Consider the following 16,638-nt stretch of genomic DNA (forward strand, 5'->3'; position numbering starts at 1 on the left):
ATGGCAGCCCCGGGCAGGTCTTGGAGCAGTACATGAAGTGGTCTAAGCACAGAGTGGGTGTGGCCTGCAGCCTATGTCCTTAGATGTTCTGTGAGAGAAGTGGAAGGTTGCCCTGCCGCCGTGCTGTGTTCCAGCATGGAAGTGGCACGGCCAGTGCTATTTTTATAGAGGAAGAGGTGCCAGAACTCACCATGAACACCTCCCTTGTTCTCTTAGAATGGCAATGGCACCCACCTCAGAGGTACCAGCAAGTTCCAGCTGAAAAAAAAGCCCTGGGCATAGCATCTGAATGGACTCTGTGGGAGCGGCCATTCTTTGTTATTTGGTTTATGGAGTCTGATGCAGCAATGCTGGATTTAGGATGGTGCGGGCGGTTCCAGTGCATAGGGCACTGAGCCAAGAGGGCACAAAACAACAACAGCAGCAACAGCCGCCACCACCACCACCAGGGCCCTTTTTTCAGCCAGAACTTGCTGGAACACAGTTCCGGCACCTCTCAGGTGGGGGCCATTGCCATTATAAGAGAACAAGGGAGGCATCCATGGTGAGTTCCAAGTATATAGGAACTCTTACAGGTACAGTGGTACCTCAGGTTAAGTACTTAATTCGTTCCGCAGGTCCGTTCTCAACCTGAAACTGTTCTTAACCAGAGGTACCACTTTAGCTAATGGGGCCTCCTGCTGCCACTGCACCGCTGCTGCACGATTTCTGTTCTCATCCTGAAGCAAAGTTCTTAACCCGAGGTACTATTTCTGGGTTAGCGGAGTCTGTAACCTGAAGCGTATGTAACCCGAGGTACCACTGTATAATAACACCTAGATTTATACAGGTACCTACTCAATTATTGTGAAAATAAGAAATATTTAGAGGGGGCGCCAAATTTTGTCCTCACTCAGGATGCCGTATTACCAAAGGCCACCCCTTTGGTATTTGCACCACATGATTAGATTAGCAGTTTTTATTTTAATTTCTTCAAAAAGCAAAGGAACTAGCTATGTCCTTAGCGTCACCCAGTAGTAGAAAACACATGATTTGCACTCAGAGGTTCCCAATCCCTTGGCCTCTCTAGGAATGGTTACGGAAGGCTAGAGGTTCTGCTAGTCACTGCAGGGCACCAGGTTGGGAACACACAGGCAACAGTTTCCTCAAGAGCCATTTGCTGCAGAGTAATTACATGTTCCCGGGAAACATTTGATTAAGGGCTCAAGTTACTGAACCTTCACTATGTGCTGCTGGCAGAAAGACGGTGTGAAGAAGACAAATGTGAAATGTGAAGTCTTTGTCAGTTCACCAGTAGTGAATAGCGGATGTCTGCTAAATCCATTAGAGAACTCTGCAATTTACTTTGCCCAGACAAAAGCAGCTCAGATTAGAAAATGGGAGTTAGTGGTAAATGCAGATTGACCTCCCTCTTCCCTTCTGTCTCATTTCTAAGGTTAATGTATTTGTACAGTACCCCCAGAGATGTGCACAATCCTATTCTCCCCCTTCTCATTTCTATATTGGTGTCTGGCAACACTCCAAGTTCTAACAGGCTGGAGGAAAAAAGTCTTGTGGCATGTTTTGATTGCATTTGTGATCACTGAGCCAGTTAAGAGAGAAGACCTATGGCCAATTTGTTCAGCAATGGAGATGTTGTGTCTGATAGGGTCAGCCAATTGAAATTGTATTAAGGGAATGCACTCCTACTGGAAATTACATTACAGATTTATTTTATTTAATTTCTGGAAAGAAATCAGAAAAAAATAACTTGGTTATTTATGCTTCTTTTCCCTATTAGTTTTTTTTTTTTTTTTTGCTTTTCCAGCAACTTGTGTATATGTGTTCCTCTATGAAAGGATGAATCCTCAGTGAGTCTCCCTCGGGAGACGGCAAACTCTTCTTCCTTGGAGGTTTTCAAGCAGAGGCTGGATGGCCATGCATCATGCATGCTTTAGCTGAGATTCCTGCATTGCAGGGGGTTGGACTAGATGACCCTTGGGATCCCTTCCAACTCTATGATTCTATGTTTCTAGGGGTAGGTAGCTGGGGAGGACAGGGATCCAAATAAATGCCATATATCTGAATGTGTTTCAGTCTTGCTAACTCTAGTGCTGCAATTTCTCCTTTCATTAGAAACCAGGAGAGGAAAGGAGACTTTCTTCTGCTGCAAGGAATAACCTTGTGGTCCAGCTCAAGCTTAACAATATAAAATTAAAGGTGACAAGAATGAAACTTGCCTGGAAATCACACCCTTTGATCCAGCTGCCCTAATTTTCCTACTGTACAGGGGTAGATGGTGGTTGGTTACTGTCTAGTGAAGAAGAAGCACACTATCAGCTTGTAGACACTCTCTCCTGGGGGACTTTTTAGAATTGGTCTTAGTTAAGACCTACATGGATTCAAGCATAGGAACACAGAAAAGTGCTATACGTCAAGTCAGATTTGGTGGTTGTTTCTGTTGGGAAATTCCATTCCACCTTTAGTTGCAGACATGGAACAGTTACATGTCACATGTCTGTTTACATACCAGCACAGTCTGCTGGGAACTTCCGTTGTGTGTATAGCTTTTGCTTTAGACTGTCTCTCTCGCTGAGAAGACAAAGAGAGAGACGACATGTTTCTTTGTCCTGATTTATGATTAATAAATCCATAGTTGTAGTATGCTTCCACAAGACTCACACCTATGCTGTGTGCACAGTTTGCTCTACTGATATAGTTTGCCCTAGCTTTGAAGCCTGGGTCACTGATTTATGTCAGATCAGAGGCCAATGGGTCTTTGCAGCGGAACGGCTGGAAGGGGGCTCCCAAGGGTGGGCATCTGCCCATGGAAATCAGTAAGGTTCAATGATCCTTTATAGCATGCCTTCTCTAGGGCTATAGGTCTTTAAAGCAACCCACAGGAAACAATGGGCTTAACTTGCAAAATGAAAATATTAAATTTAAGCATAGGAACCCCCAAAAGTTTCAAAAGTCCACACAGGATGGACTGTTGCAGTTGTAACTGTGTCATCAGCAGCAGAAAGTGTGATAAAACGAGAGCTCCACGGAAAACACAGTACTGCAATGGTTTGACAAAGAACATTGCTCAATCACTTTTTCTAGAGCATCCATACAAAAGATGATCCTTGAGGAGATAGGGGCTGGTGTGGGAGCAACCAAAACCTCTGAAGAACTGACCACACTATTCCTTTTCCATTCTCAAGAAACACAGCCCACCAAGAGATATCCCAAAAAATACTCAAGTGTTGTTGCTACTCTTTAATTACCCATAATATTTGTAGTGAAGCCATGGGATGTGGCAGTTGGTCCACATCATCCAGCCCAGATCGCTTAAGTTGTGAGATAGCTCAGATTTCTCTGTCCCGTATTTTGCATTAAGATAGCTTGGGAGAAGCATTGTGGCGTAACCTAATGAGGATTTTCCATACTGTCAGCACTTCAGAATGGAATGATTTCTCCTCTGAAGGGACACCCATTCAGCGTTGCCTTAGCTGCATGCTAAATCCAGGCTTGGACACATACTTAACAATCCTGACTTAGGCAGATGATCAGAAGTTTCCGCACTTTATTTAGAGAGGTGAGCTATGGCAGCGTCCCAGAGCTTGTCTCCTTCCATAATTTAGGCAACCCAGAGACTTGTAGTAAAAAAAAAAAAGAGGAATCCACCTCACAGCCCGGCCTACACAAAGGTCAGATAAATCCACAACAGTGTCAAAATAGCATTTACGGCACTCTAAATGCTTATTTCGGTCAAATAAACAGGTAACTTTATCCTTATTGCTGTTCTGTTGAGCTTTTCGGTTTGATGGAATTCATCTAATAGACTGTGGGCTGGAAAGTTGTTGTTGGGTGTCGATTTCAGTGTGATATACCTGAGCTCCTCTGATATTGAGTTACAGGGAAAGAATGGGAAATTGTGCCTTAAAGAAGACCCAGCAAGACCTAACCATGATAAATTGCTTCTCGGTTGCACGATGGAGACTAGATGCCAGCTGTTAAGCGAAAACCAAGTGGAAAACCATGACCTACTGGAAAATATTTGAGGCATGTCTAGTCTCTGAAGATGAGATACGAGCGGACAATATCAACCCTGAAAACAGATGCTAAATTAATTGGGGTAGGGTTGGCAGAAAGCCACAATCGGAGTGCTGGCGAAGACGAGAGGCAAAAGGGAAGGGGGAAAATATCCGCACGCTTTTCAAATCTATTTGCATCTGCACGTACCAATGGGTGGCAACCAAGTTCTACAATATGCTACTTTGAATTCTGTACCAAAGACATTAATAAGAAAATGTTCCATTGCTTTGTCTGCTTCACCTAGTACCAGGCATAGGAATGGAGCTATTTGGGATCAGTGTAGTCCCTGTCCTGCTCAACATTGCCCATCCCGCATATTTCTAGGATCCTAAGCTTTTCCACAAAAAGTGCCAGGCATATTGCCTACATATTGCCTAGGGGGAGACCTCTCCATCTTTGAACACATGTTGCATTGCCAAAAGCACAACCCAGTCAACTATTAAGGGGAGGGAACAAAAAACAGCCAAATGAGGACTGAGCAAGCACAAAACGCTGACTTTTGAGGGAGAGCGAAATCAGAAAATTGGAGAGGATAGCTTGAGAATAATGAACAGGACTGTGGCCGAAACCCTGAAAAAGAGCGCTCCACACCACAACATTTTGTTAGTTCCATTGGTTAGTTCCATAGCTGACTGGGTGGCACTGGGGTCTCTAATTTAGAAAGAAACCCATCCTTGATGCTCCAAGCGGTTAACAACATTGATTTAGTTCCTCAACACCCTCAGGGCAATTTCCTAGATTATTTGGGAGAAACCGCTTGCAAGACTAGTTTTGCGGAGTGCGGTTCTGCCTTGAACTAGATTTCTTCACTATTACTGCCAAAATTCTCTGTATTTTTCAAGCCACCATTCCCATCTAGCAGAAGAGATAGACACGCAATTCTGCATATCATCGTGAAATGAGTGTGCATCTGGATACACATCGAACCAGATGAGTCTCTTGCGGCAAGACTAGTTGTTTTACTGTTTAACTGGGTTCCTCTGGGAGGAATAGCTACTAGCCAAGAGTCCTATGTTCTACTTCCACTGTCAGAGGCAGTGGGAATCACAAGTGGGGAAGAATGATGCTAATAACACACACAGACAGAGAGACGGGTTGATGTTTATTGTATTATCAATACAGTTGTACCTTGGTTTTCGAACAGCTTAGTTATCAAACGTTTTGGCATGACCTGGAAGTGACCGTTCCGGTTTGCAAACTATTTTTGGAAGCCGAATGTCCGACGGGGCTTCCGGTTGGCTGCAGGAGCTTCCTGCAGCCAATCGGAAGCTGCGCTTTAGTTTCCAAACGTTTTGGAAGTCGAACGGACTTCCAGAACAGATTCTGATCGACTTCCAAGGTACCACTGTACTTTGTTGGGAGCCGCCTAGAGTGCCTGGGGCAGCCCGGTCAGATGGGCAGCATATTATTATTATTACAGTGGTACCTCAGGTTACAAACGCTTCAGGTTAGAGACTCCACTAACCCAGAAATATTACCTTGGGTTAAGAACTTTGCTTCAGGATGAGAACAGAAATCGTGCTGCGGCGGTGCTGCGGCAGCAGGCGGTCCCATTAGCTAAAGTGATGCTTCAGGTTAAGAACAGTTTCAGGTTAAGAATGGACCTCCGGAACGAATTAAGTACTTAACCTGAGGTACCACATTATTATTATTAGTAGTATTAGTATTATTGGAATGGTGAAACTGTGAACACATCTGCAAATTTATCATCCTAACACTTCACTTATGGCTAAAGACAGAATTTAAGATGCCATCCATACACATGAATAGATCTTTGCCCCCTTTCCCCCTTATTCATCAGTGTCTGCTGCTGCTACAGTTGGTGAAGACTGCCCCATAGTGAAAATGTCAGGGAACAGCATTATAACTATTTCCTGAAAAGGCAGGGACTAGTTGGGGGCTTCATTCCTAGCTGAAGTATCGCTAATGATGGACAAATATGTCAATTTCGGTTCTTTTCATTTCTCATTTTTCCTAATCTTAAGTTTAGTTCTCCACATTTCTGCAGCAATTTGCTTTAAAAAAACAAACAAACAAAACCCCTCACAATTTGATATTTAGGTGGCTATTGATGACATTATTTTGGTTTAAGGCGGCCTTCCCTAAAGTGTGACCTAATAATTTTATGGAGTAATTGTAGAAATGGTTTTAGTTTACTGAGGTTATTATACTGTACACCTTTTTGGTAGCTTTTGGTTATGAAGCTATTTACAAAACCTGCAAATAAATAAGAAAGCTAAGAAGTCACACAGAAACTATAGCCCACGCTTTGGTTTTGTCTATGCAGAAACGTTTTGTGTAAGAAAACCCTGCCATGCTTAAAGGCTAATCTCTTATTTCTGTCCAGCATCCCACTCCAATAATCACTATATATATGTGAACACCGAAGCCGGCAGCCTAAATAAATCTGCTGGTATGTTCGGGACCCATTTCGTTGCCCTTCTCTTATTGTTCCGCTGCTCTTATCAGCGCTTTCCAAGCAGCAAAGTCCATTTTTCCCCATTATACTGTCCCCAGCGTAAGCCAGGGAGCACTAATCCTGAGCAGCCCCAGGACCCGTTAACTGAAGGCTTCAAAAGACAGTTTAATTTCACGGGGAATCTCCCTCTTTGCTGGCAGGGCATTCTTCAAAGACAACTGGAAGGTTTGTCACGGGTGCCTTCCCTTGCTCCCACTGCTTGGTGCAGACCTTGGGGGCAAATTTCTTAGGCAACAAAAGGGCAAAATGCAACCATTTAAAGTGACAGTTCCAGATACCTCGTGTTGCGAATCTAAGGTGGCTGATGAACCTTGGTTAGCCCAAACATCTAATTCTAACAGTATAAGCGTAAAGCATACAAGGTGCTTCATTCTGTTACTAAAGCATTTCTTAGCATAAAGTCTCTGATGCAGCTTCCTGTGTGTTTCAAATTTTACATAGCAGAAAGTTCAGCACAAAGCACTGGTCCAATGTGGATTCCCCTCTTTGGAAAGCTGCCTGGACTTCAGATATCACCTTATTTGTATCTGCCCATTCTTCTAGTCTCCCAAGAAGGAGCCTGGCATATAGTTTGGAGGCTACATCTAACAAACTAATGGGTCTATAATTGGTAGGGTTTTTCTTATCACCCTTTGGGGCAATTATACTCAGCTTCCACCCTTCAGGTATGCGACCTGAGCTGTTAATGTATGAAAACAATTTTGAAAAAATGTGTGACCAGAAATCAGGTCTTATCTTATAGATCTCCATTGGGATCATGTCTTCTCCTGGAGCTTTATTAGCTAGTTGGCTTGCGATTAGCCTCTTAATCTGATTGGGCGTGAAGTCTGGCATTCTGGCAGTTCTAATAACTGAGTATAGTAAACTTGTGGGGGTGAGTATTTATATTTATATACCGCCCATCTGACTGGGTTACCCCAGCCACTCTGTGTGGCTTCCAACAAATTAAAATACGACATCAAACATTGAAAACTTCCCCCTGAACAAAAGTCAGTTAAGTTGTTTATTTCCTTGACATCTGAGAGGAGGGAATTCCACAGCATGGGCGTTACTATAGAGAAGAAATAACCATCGCAATTTAGACACAATAAAATCAAAGGAAGTTTTATTGTCATCATCAAAGCATTGCAGAGTGCATTCCACACGTCGGTGTGGTCAATGGGGAAAAGCCCATGTGTTGTTGTTTTTTATATTAAAAAAAATCTCTGGATTGTACCCCAATGCCTAGTAATTGCATAAGTGTTGACCATTTCCCAAGCCATGCAACATGTTCAAATGAAGGGAGAGGGAGTGGCAATAATAAATAGAATTGTATAGTTTTCCTACCATGACTTCTACTAGGATAAGTTATTCTCTGATATATATATTAAAGCAATATTTCTTTTAAAAACAAGACCCCTGCTGTGATCCATTGGTATAGCCAGCCTCAAAACCTTTGCCATTTCAGTGTAACAAATCATGAGAATGTGATGATATATGCCACTACGCCCTTCAGGCTGCCTTTTGGTAACTCCCTGTGTTTTCAAAAGGAAACATTACAAAATATCCAGATCAACACAGCACATACTGGGGACTCCTGTGGGGTGGGGGTAACTCTAGTAAAACCTTTTGTCCTTCATTCAAACACAACAGGCATGTACTCTACTTTACAAAGATATACAGAGTGCAAGTCAAACATGCCAACAGAAGTTCACACGCAGTAGTTTTGGAAGCTTCTTATGTCTTGTGCAAAAGTCCATCGTTCATACAGTTTAGAACAGAAATGCACTTTGCAGGAGGTCTCAACTGGTCTACAACATTATTTACATGAACAATCAGAGTCTTTAAAGACTACTGGGTTTTTGCCCTTGCTGCTCAAATCCCTGAGAATATGTATCTACCAGCCTTTTTTTTTAAAGGGAGTCAGATGACAGAAATGCACCAGGACATATCATGCTGCAGCAGCTAATTGCAATTCACTGTTGCTCATGTGACACAAGTCAGTGACACATGTTAACCACTTAGCTGTCACTTGAAGCGTGCTTGTAGTTCAGCTGAAAGGGACACCTCATTATTCTTTTAAACCTCAAAACACTCCAGCTATCCTCTAAAATGCTCACACTTAGCAGAGTCAAGAGAAGCAGCCATTTTGTCCGCTAGGCAGACGGCTGTGTTTATTTGCAGTGTCTATATACAAAATGGCTTCCATACCGCCAACTGCTAGGCAACGTCATTTGACAAACAAAATAGCCATTCTAGAGGCCCGATACTATAAAAAAAGAACACTACTTTTCAGAATATCTCTCTTTGTGTGTTTGTTGGAAGAGAGAAACTGACCATTTGAGGAAGACCACCTGCTCAAGGGGTAGTGGGTGGGGAGCTGAAGATAAGGCGATGTTCTGAGGAAACAATGACAAAATGGAAACAAGCAAAATAAAATGCTGTTGGCACAAATGCCTACTATAAAATGATGGGCAGCTGTTGGCGTAAGCAGATGCAGAATGGGTGCCATTTAATGCCAAAAACAAACAAACAAATTAATCTTGACCCACAGGGGAAGGGTTTTGTGCCTAGCTTTCAACTTGAAATTTACCGCTTGTCAAGCTATTGGAAGTGGTGAGAATGGTGGATATAAAGAGGGGTAATGAGAGTAGAGTACATGGGGAAAATATCACATGATCATCTCTGCACAGGTCCTCTTAATCTACCTAATTCAGTTTGGTCACATGAACCAGACTCTATAAACAAATAGTGAAAAATCCTCCATCTTGGATTTTCACTGGGGAATGATGAAGAGATAACTGGAAACTTGCCCTCTGCTGCAGCTCAAATGTTATGACTTATCTAAAATAACAGCCAATGCACGAAGTGAATTTAGAGGGTTTGGGAATCTTTCCTTGAAATTATTGCATTGCTGCAGAGGGGATTTAGGTAAGATGATGGTACAAGTGAGAAATTCCCTCACCCAGAATGTCAACAACAACATTTATAAAGTGCCTCAAAGATGTAGGTGCTGTGCATTCAAACAGAGAAATGCAAAGTTGGGTTCCTCTGCTTAAAATATGGCCTCATTGAAATTTCTTAACTTGCAATGAGAGTAAACTATCTTATCAACAAATATTCAAGACAACAGACATCTAAATAAATGATGGGAAATGATACATTGTGAGCACCAGAAGTTCAAAATAAAAATAGGGCTATTGGCTGAACGTTTCTCTATTGCAGCCTTTCTTAACCTTGGGTCCCCAGATGCTATTAAACTACAGCTCCCATCATCCATGACCTGCTGGCCATGTTGGCTAGGAATGATGGGAGTTGTAGTTCAACATCATCTGAGGACCCAAGGTGTAGAAAGTCTGCTCTATTGAATCACACATTTATGACCCTGCTTGCCACCTTGGGTATTTATCAGAAAGTCAGGGTATAAATGCAATAAGTGAATAAACAGGAGATTATATGCTCCACATGGATGAAAAGTTGCAGATGAAATATGACTGTGTTTGGAGTAATCCTGTTGACTTCTGTGCCAGTGACTAAAAGCAGGGCTGTATTAATGGTAGCATTTGTGCCCAACAGTACAAGTTCCCTGAATTTTCCAGATTCCAGATTATTTGAAATTTTATAGCCCAAACAGATATTGTGGTGTCTAAATTCAAGTACCTAATTTTGTGCTTTAATTCATTTAAAGCTTTCTTTTAAACTGCTGACTCAGTGATCGCCTATTTCAATCCTAAAGGCAACAGAGGTCCATAGGTATGTTTCAATTATAATGTGGATTTATTTTAATTTTTTTAAAAAAGACTTGTTCTATGGGAATAGCATTGTGGAAAGTGTTTGAGGGTACTGGAACTGGTTCCTTCATGATTTTGCCACCTAATTTAGTCTATCCATACTAGTTTTTACCTAGAGACATTGAGGGTGTATTCAGATGACTGGAAGCTCTAAGACTGGTACTCTAAGGTACCATGAGGTACCAATTGAACAAGTGCTACCTGTAACTTTGTGAGATTGTCACTGCGGCCTCCAAATATGTATTTTAGGCTCAGCATTATCACTTCTTCTGAATATCTTTGAAATCAGGGGACATGACATGACTGGCCACACAAATCTCTTTCCCGTATGGTTACAGACCACACAATAAGCTTTCAGGCCAGTTATCTGTTGGCTCCTGACAGCCAGAGTAATCATCTCCTTCAGAACAATTCACCCCGAGGCCTCCATGGTCCTCCACATGAGACCAATGACCCCAAAGGATTTCAAGAAAACAAAGGTTCCATTTTGCGTGTGGGGAGAATGCAACACACAGGGAGGAAGAAGGAGACAGAAGAACCAGGGGAATGTGAAGAACCAACAGAAGGGACAAATAGAGAAACTGCAGTGGCAGTTTTCTGGGATGGGAACATTGAGCCAAAGACTGGTTTTGGCAATATATTGATATGTAGCCCTTAAGTCTGGGGAACACGACACACTACTTGTTCCTGCCCAGGTATCATGTAACATTTTGAATTCCCTTGTCTGTAAGAACTCAGAAGTAATTCCAGTAACACTACTAGTGCCTATATAAATACACATGTCATATACCAGCTTTCATATACCAGAGGTGAATTTTATATATAATTGTAAGGAAAGCTGTTCACCCTGAACTCTGATTAGACAAACCTAGTAATTTTTTTTTTAAAAAAAACAACATCAGCAGTGGAAATGCTCATGTATTGTAAAATTACATCTGGACCTTAAAAAAAAGGCTTCCAATTACTCTGAAGAAGACAGTTGTTTATGGATTGATTCACCATTCCACAGATTCTGCTCTAAATCCAGCCTTTTTGCAATCCAGAGTTGAGAATGATTCAAATACAGACATGGAATGTTTATGATTTGGTTTCAAATAGGTCTCTAAAGCACAGGCTGCAAAAGCTGCAATCCTAACTCGCAAAGAGTTCTACTGATTCCAAAAGCAAGTGAACCCGGAAGTTAGAAAGCATCTGCAACCAGGGGATGATGGAGCAAAGTGGTGCATTCTTCTGTTCCCTCCACCTTCTGTTGGAGCAGAGACAGGCAGTGTGCAAGATACATGATCGTTGTGGCACGAGGAATTTCCCAGTGCTTCTGGCTTAGCACGAGAACATCAGCTTGGAAGCAATGGAAGCACGTTGACAGCCTTAAGAGGTCAGCAGTCATCTGTCACCATGGTATGTGAGCATGGGGCAGATCCTTTGTTTCAACTGATGTGGAGGGATGCAGCCAATTGCTTCAACATGATGAAAGCGGGTGGTTACTTGTGACCTGGTAACACCCTGGGTTCTGGGTATGATTTAACATGCAAGGAAGACTTGCACTAAAATGGGAAGTGTGGCTTTGCAAATCCTGGCTACGTTTTACAGCCACTAGACTGAACGCTACTATTGCTTTTGTTGATTCAACCTGCGGTCATTTCACCGGTAAGGAAAAGCTCTGAACTATTCAGCCCAACAGTACCAAACGCCGCGGCTACGGCTCTTGGAACCACCGCCATGTATGGCCTGCCACACAGCAAACACGGCGAGAGCCAGCTGTCATCAGGACAGTCACAATCTCGCCTGAATGTATAGCACCTTTGCGTTTAAACACGAGCAGGCATTCAAATAATAATTGTAAATAGTAATAAAAGTGTATAAAAAAGAAAGCTTCGAGTCCCTTCCCAAGCATGGAAAAACACAAAGAAACAGAATAGCTTTCTGGGGATAAAAAGCTATGTTAGCGGACACAATCCCTGAATTTGCGAGGCACCGCGTGGGGCTGGCAATCACACCACTTCGTCCGACTCCAGCCCGTGTTCGTCATACAGTGCGTCCAAGATGCAGAGCTGATTCTCCATGGCCGGTAGGTAGATGTCGAGGTCTCTTTGCATTCCGTTGTAAAAAGCTTCTTCCTGGTTCTCGCACTCTCCGAGAGAGAGCGCAGCCACAAAGTCTGCGTAAGTCGGAGATGCCCTTAGCGCGAGCTGCAAGGAACAGAAGTGAAGGAGATCCACATGGTGTCTTGTGATTTTAACTATTGTGCACAAAGACTGGGAAGGGTGCGGCGGGAGATAAGCAAACTTTTAGGTGGGCGTGACTCTTTGAAAGGCAGCAAAGAGTCCTGCAAAATAATGAAGACCTATCAAATGTGTACAGTGGTACCTTGGGTTAAGTACTTAATTTGTTCCGGAGGTCTGTACTTAACCTGAAGCACCACTTTAGCTAATGAGGCCTCCTGCTGCTGCCGCGCCGCCAGAGCACAATTTCTGTACTCATCCTGAAGCAAAGTTCTGAAGCACTATTTCTGGGTTAGCAGAGTCTGTAACCTGAAGCATATGTAACCTGAAGCGTATGTAACCCGAGGTACCACTGTATGGTGGAGCAAGAGACTATGGATCCCTCCAGACAGGTGTTTTATTGCGGTTGCATTCTGCAACAAAATAAGTACCTCGGAAGTCAAACGCCTTGCAAGTTGAACGTTTTGGTTCCCCAATGCCGCAAACTGGTTTGTGAACATTCTTTGGAACCCAAATGTCTGATGGGGTTTCTGTGGCTTCTGATTGGCTCCAGGAGCTTCCTGCAGCCAATCAGAAGCCACAACCTGGTTCCGGAACATTCTGGAAGTCAAACAGACTTCCGGAACGGATTCCGTTTGACTTCCGAGGTATGACTGTAGAGCATTGGTGGTAGATTTATTCCACTTTATTAGTTGATGCTGTGACACTTCCCCAGTGCTACCATGCTACTGCTGTCGGGAGGGGTTCTAGTTCAACAAAAGCAGAACAAAAATAAAGCTGAATATTTGTGGTATATTATTATTATTAGTATTATTAGTATTAGTATTTGTACTCCTCCCATCTGAGTGGGTTGCCCTAGCTACTCTGGGCGGCTTCCAACGGAATATAAAAACATAATAAAATATCAAACATTAAAAACTTCCCTATACAGGGCAGCTTTCAGATGTCTTCTAAAAGTTGCATAGTTACTTATCTCCTTGGCATCTGATGGGAGGGTGTTCCACAGGGCGGGTGCCACTACCGAGAAGGCCCTCTGCTTGGTTCCCTGTAACTTCACTTCTCACAGTGAGGGAACCACCAGAAGGCCCTCGGAGCTGGACCTCAGTGTCCGGGCTAAATTACAGGGGTGGAGACTCTCCTTCAGGTATACATAGCCAAGGCCATGTAGAGCTTTAAAAGTCAACACCAACACTTTGAAAAGTTGCAGGATACACCCATATGCAGCTTCACTACAAACAGTACTAAAAGTGGGCTTGCGTATGACTGCTCCTATGGCACAAGTCATCATAAATGCGCAGTAAAAAGCATGTCTGGATGGAGCCCTAGCCTACCCCACAGGGCTGTTGTGAGGATAAATGGGAAGGGTGAGAACCATGTACACTGCCTTGAGCTTTTTGGAGGAAAGGTGGGATATAAATGTAGCAATAATATAAATGTTCTGTGCTACTACTTCCAAATCCCCACGCACCCCTGATTCGGCTCAAGAGTCAACCCACAGGTAAGTATGTTGCATTCTTATACTGAAAAAGACTAACAGCAGCACACGCCAAAATCCCAATTTTTATCCAAATCCCAAAACAACACAACCACAACTGGCTTGCGCAGAATCCCAGCATCGTTTCTCACATTAAACAGAAGAGGGGGCTGTCAACTTAGACCCATTTACTCAGGAGGAAGCCACAATGAATTAAATAGGGCTTATTCCTGTGTAGGCATGGATAAGGAAGAGAGGGAAGGAAGAAAAGAATTCTGTCCTCCAGTCCCTGAAAAATACCGTATTTTTGCTCTATAAGACACACCAGACCATAAGACGCACCTAGTTTTTGGAGGAGGAAAACAAGGGGGAAAAATATTCTGAATCTCAGAAGCCAGAACAACAAGAGGGATCGCTGCACAGTGAAAGCAGCGATCCCTCTTGCTGTTCTGGATTCTGGGATAGCTGCACAGCCTGCATTCGCTCCAGAAGACGCACACACATTTCCCCTTACTTTTTAGGAGGGGAAAAGGGAGTCTTATAGAGCAAACAATATGGTATATGCTGGTTAAAGCGTGGTGTTAAGGATGCAGGTTTGATCCCTGTATGGGACAGCTGAATATTCCTGCACTGCAGGGGGCTGGACTAGATGATCCTCAGGGTCGCTTCCAACTATAATTCTATGATTCTATCATTGAATAGCCAGCCTCCTGCCCATAAAACAACTTTATTCTTGGTAAGCTATTGAAGTACCAGAGGTAAGTCAATGGCATTACTACTGACAGCATTGGTGGGGGGACCTGTGACTACAACTCCCATCATCTCTGACCAATGGCAAGGGCTGATTGGAGTTTGAGTCCAAGCCTCTGCTGGCTTACAGTGTCTGTGCGAACTAGCTAGCAGTCAGATGTAAAGATCAGAAAACCAGTTCATTGCAATACATGAATATATCCAGAGTGTGTGTATACGATCTGTAAAATAACTGAGTTTAAAGAAATCTACTCTTATGATCACCGTTAACTAAAAAAAAAGCTCACTCACCGCAAAAACTCCTCGGACAACCCAGCCGTGGTATTGTCGTAGCGTTTTGCCGTAAGCATTATCTGTAATTCGACAGAAAGGGGGACAGGGGTAAACATTTTGTAAGATGCTGCACAGAGTAAAAGTTTTTGAGACAGTCTCAGGGGTTTGGCAAAATAATAAATTGAACAAAGGTTCCTTCTTAAAGCAAACATGTTTAATTTCCAAGTATGGTTTTCATTATAAACACCGCTGAGTACATGTGATGATGTGAGTGAATTAAGCCAGTTTCCCCTCTGCCACCCTCGAAAATGTGGAGTTCCATAGTTTTCTGCAAAATATTCTGCACTTACTCAATGCTGTTTGAATATTCTTCTCTCCATTCTTTAGCTCTTTCAAAAACTCCTTCAGAAATTTTAAACCCCTGTTTGGAACGAGGGAACAAAGTTAGAGCACATACTGTCGCTTGAAATTGTTACTTTAAAATATATCTTTTAATAGAAAATATGGACCGTGGGATATTGGGTAGGGGAGAAACCCCATTCTGGTTGCTGGTGTTAACAGTGTTGTTCGAAAGGCAGTGACCAGAAAGGGTTTATTAAACATTTATTTTTTAAAAAAATCTTTAATGGATAATCTTTAATGGATATTGTGCTAATAAAGAAAAGAGAAGCTGCCACTGCAAAGGTTATAAAGTGTGCTAAGCTTCAAATGGCTGTTCAGGTGAATCACACCTTCTCCAGCCACAGCAGCTATGTCACACCCACAGGTGTGGATAAAGGACAGTGGTACCTCGGAAGTCAAACGGAATCCGTTCCAGAGGTCTGTTCAACTTCCAAAACGTTCAGGAACCAAGGCGCGGCTTCCTGCAGGAAGCTCCTGCAGGCAATTGGAAGCCACGGAAGTTGCGTCGGACATTTGGGTTCCAAAGAACGTTCACAAAGCGGCGTTTGGGAGGCAAAATGTCTGAGTCGTGAAGCGTTCAGGATCCAAGGTATGACTGTACAGCAGAATGGAGATACCGAAAAATGTGGCATCCGCAATAGTGTGAAAAGTCAGTTGCAATTGTGGTGTGTGTGTGTGTGTGTGTGTGTGTGTGTATTAATATTTTATTGGAAGAATTTCAATTATAAAGAAATAAATTGATACAAAGAAAAAAAGGGGGGAGAAAAAAGAACAAGAATGTGTAAACACATACACATGCACACACACGTACAATGTAGTATACTCCCATACATTCTTATATAAATTGACATTATGTTACTATCCTAATACATATGTAGATATTAATAGCCTGCTACGTCCTGTATAAACTGATTTCAAATGTTGTCATATTTATCCAAACAAAGTCTATGTCTGCAAGCAGTCCATTCATAAGCTGCAAGTGTGGTCATACTGTCAATCCACTGGTTAAAGGGTATCCTATCTATATTCTTCCAATTCCTCAGTATCAGTCTCTTGGCCACCATTAGGGCTTCTCAGCCTTTGGGCTAAGATCAAGTGCAGTTGCAAATTCTGCTTGTAGTTTACAGGAAAAGAGACACGATCATTTCCAAATGGAGAAACCCACCTACCCCTCTGTCTGCAAGCAGCCTCGATATGCTTGAAGGCAGG

At 42.8% G+C, this 16,638-nt stretch overlaps 1 protein-coding gene and 1 long non-coding RNA gene across 3 annotated transcripts in view; both read right to left on the bottom strand.

Annotated features, from left to right (window-relative positions):
- The window catches only part of LOC308570341, a 153,039-nt gene that overhangs the window by 47,706 nt on the left and 88,695 nt on the right, over positions 1 to 16,638 (bottom strand). The window lies entirely within an intron of this gene.
- Positions 7,627 to 16,638, bottom strand: part of PLEKHA8 (pleckstrin homology domain containing A8) — a 29,996-nt gene continuing 20,984 nt past the window's right edge. For both annotated transcript variants that reach the window (XM_081164700.1, XM_081164699.1), the window contains exons 12-14: positions 15,378 to 15,448; positions 15,046 to 15,107; positions 7,627 to 12,497 (exon numbers count right to left, since the gene is read on the bottom strand). In XM_081164700.1, coding sequence (XP_081020826.1) covers positions 12,300 to 12,497; positions 15,046 to 15,107; positions 15,378 to 15,448 — 331 coding nt within the window. In that variant the 3' untranslated portion in view covers positions 7,627 to 12,299. The remainder of the gene's footprint in view (positions 12,498 to 15,045; positions 15,108 to 15,377; positions 15,449 to 16,638) is intronic.

The sequence above is a fragment of the Podarcis bocagei genome, assembly GCF_964188305.1.
Source record: "Podarcis bocagei genome assembly, chromosome: 12".
In the NCBI taxonomy this organism is placed as follows: Eukaryota; Metazoa; Chordata; class Lepidosauria; order Squamata; family Lacertidae; genus Podarcis; species Podarcis bocagei.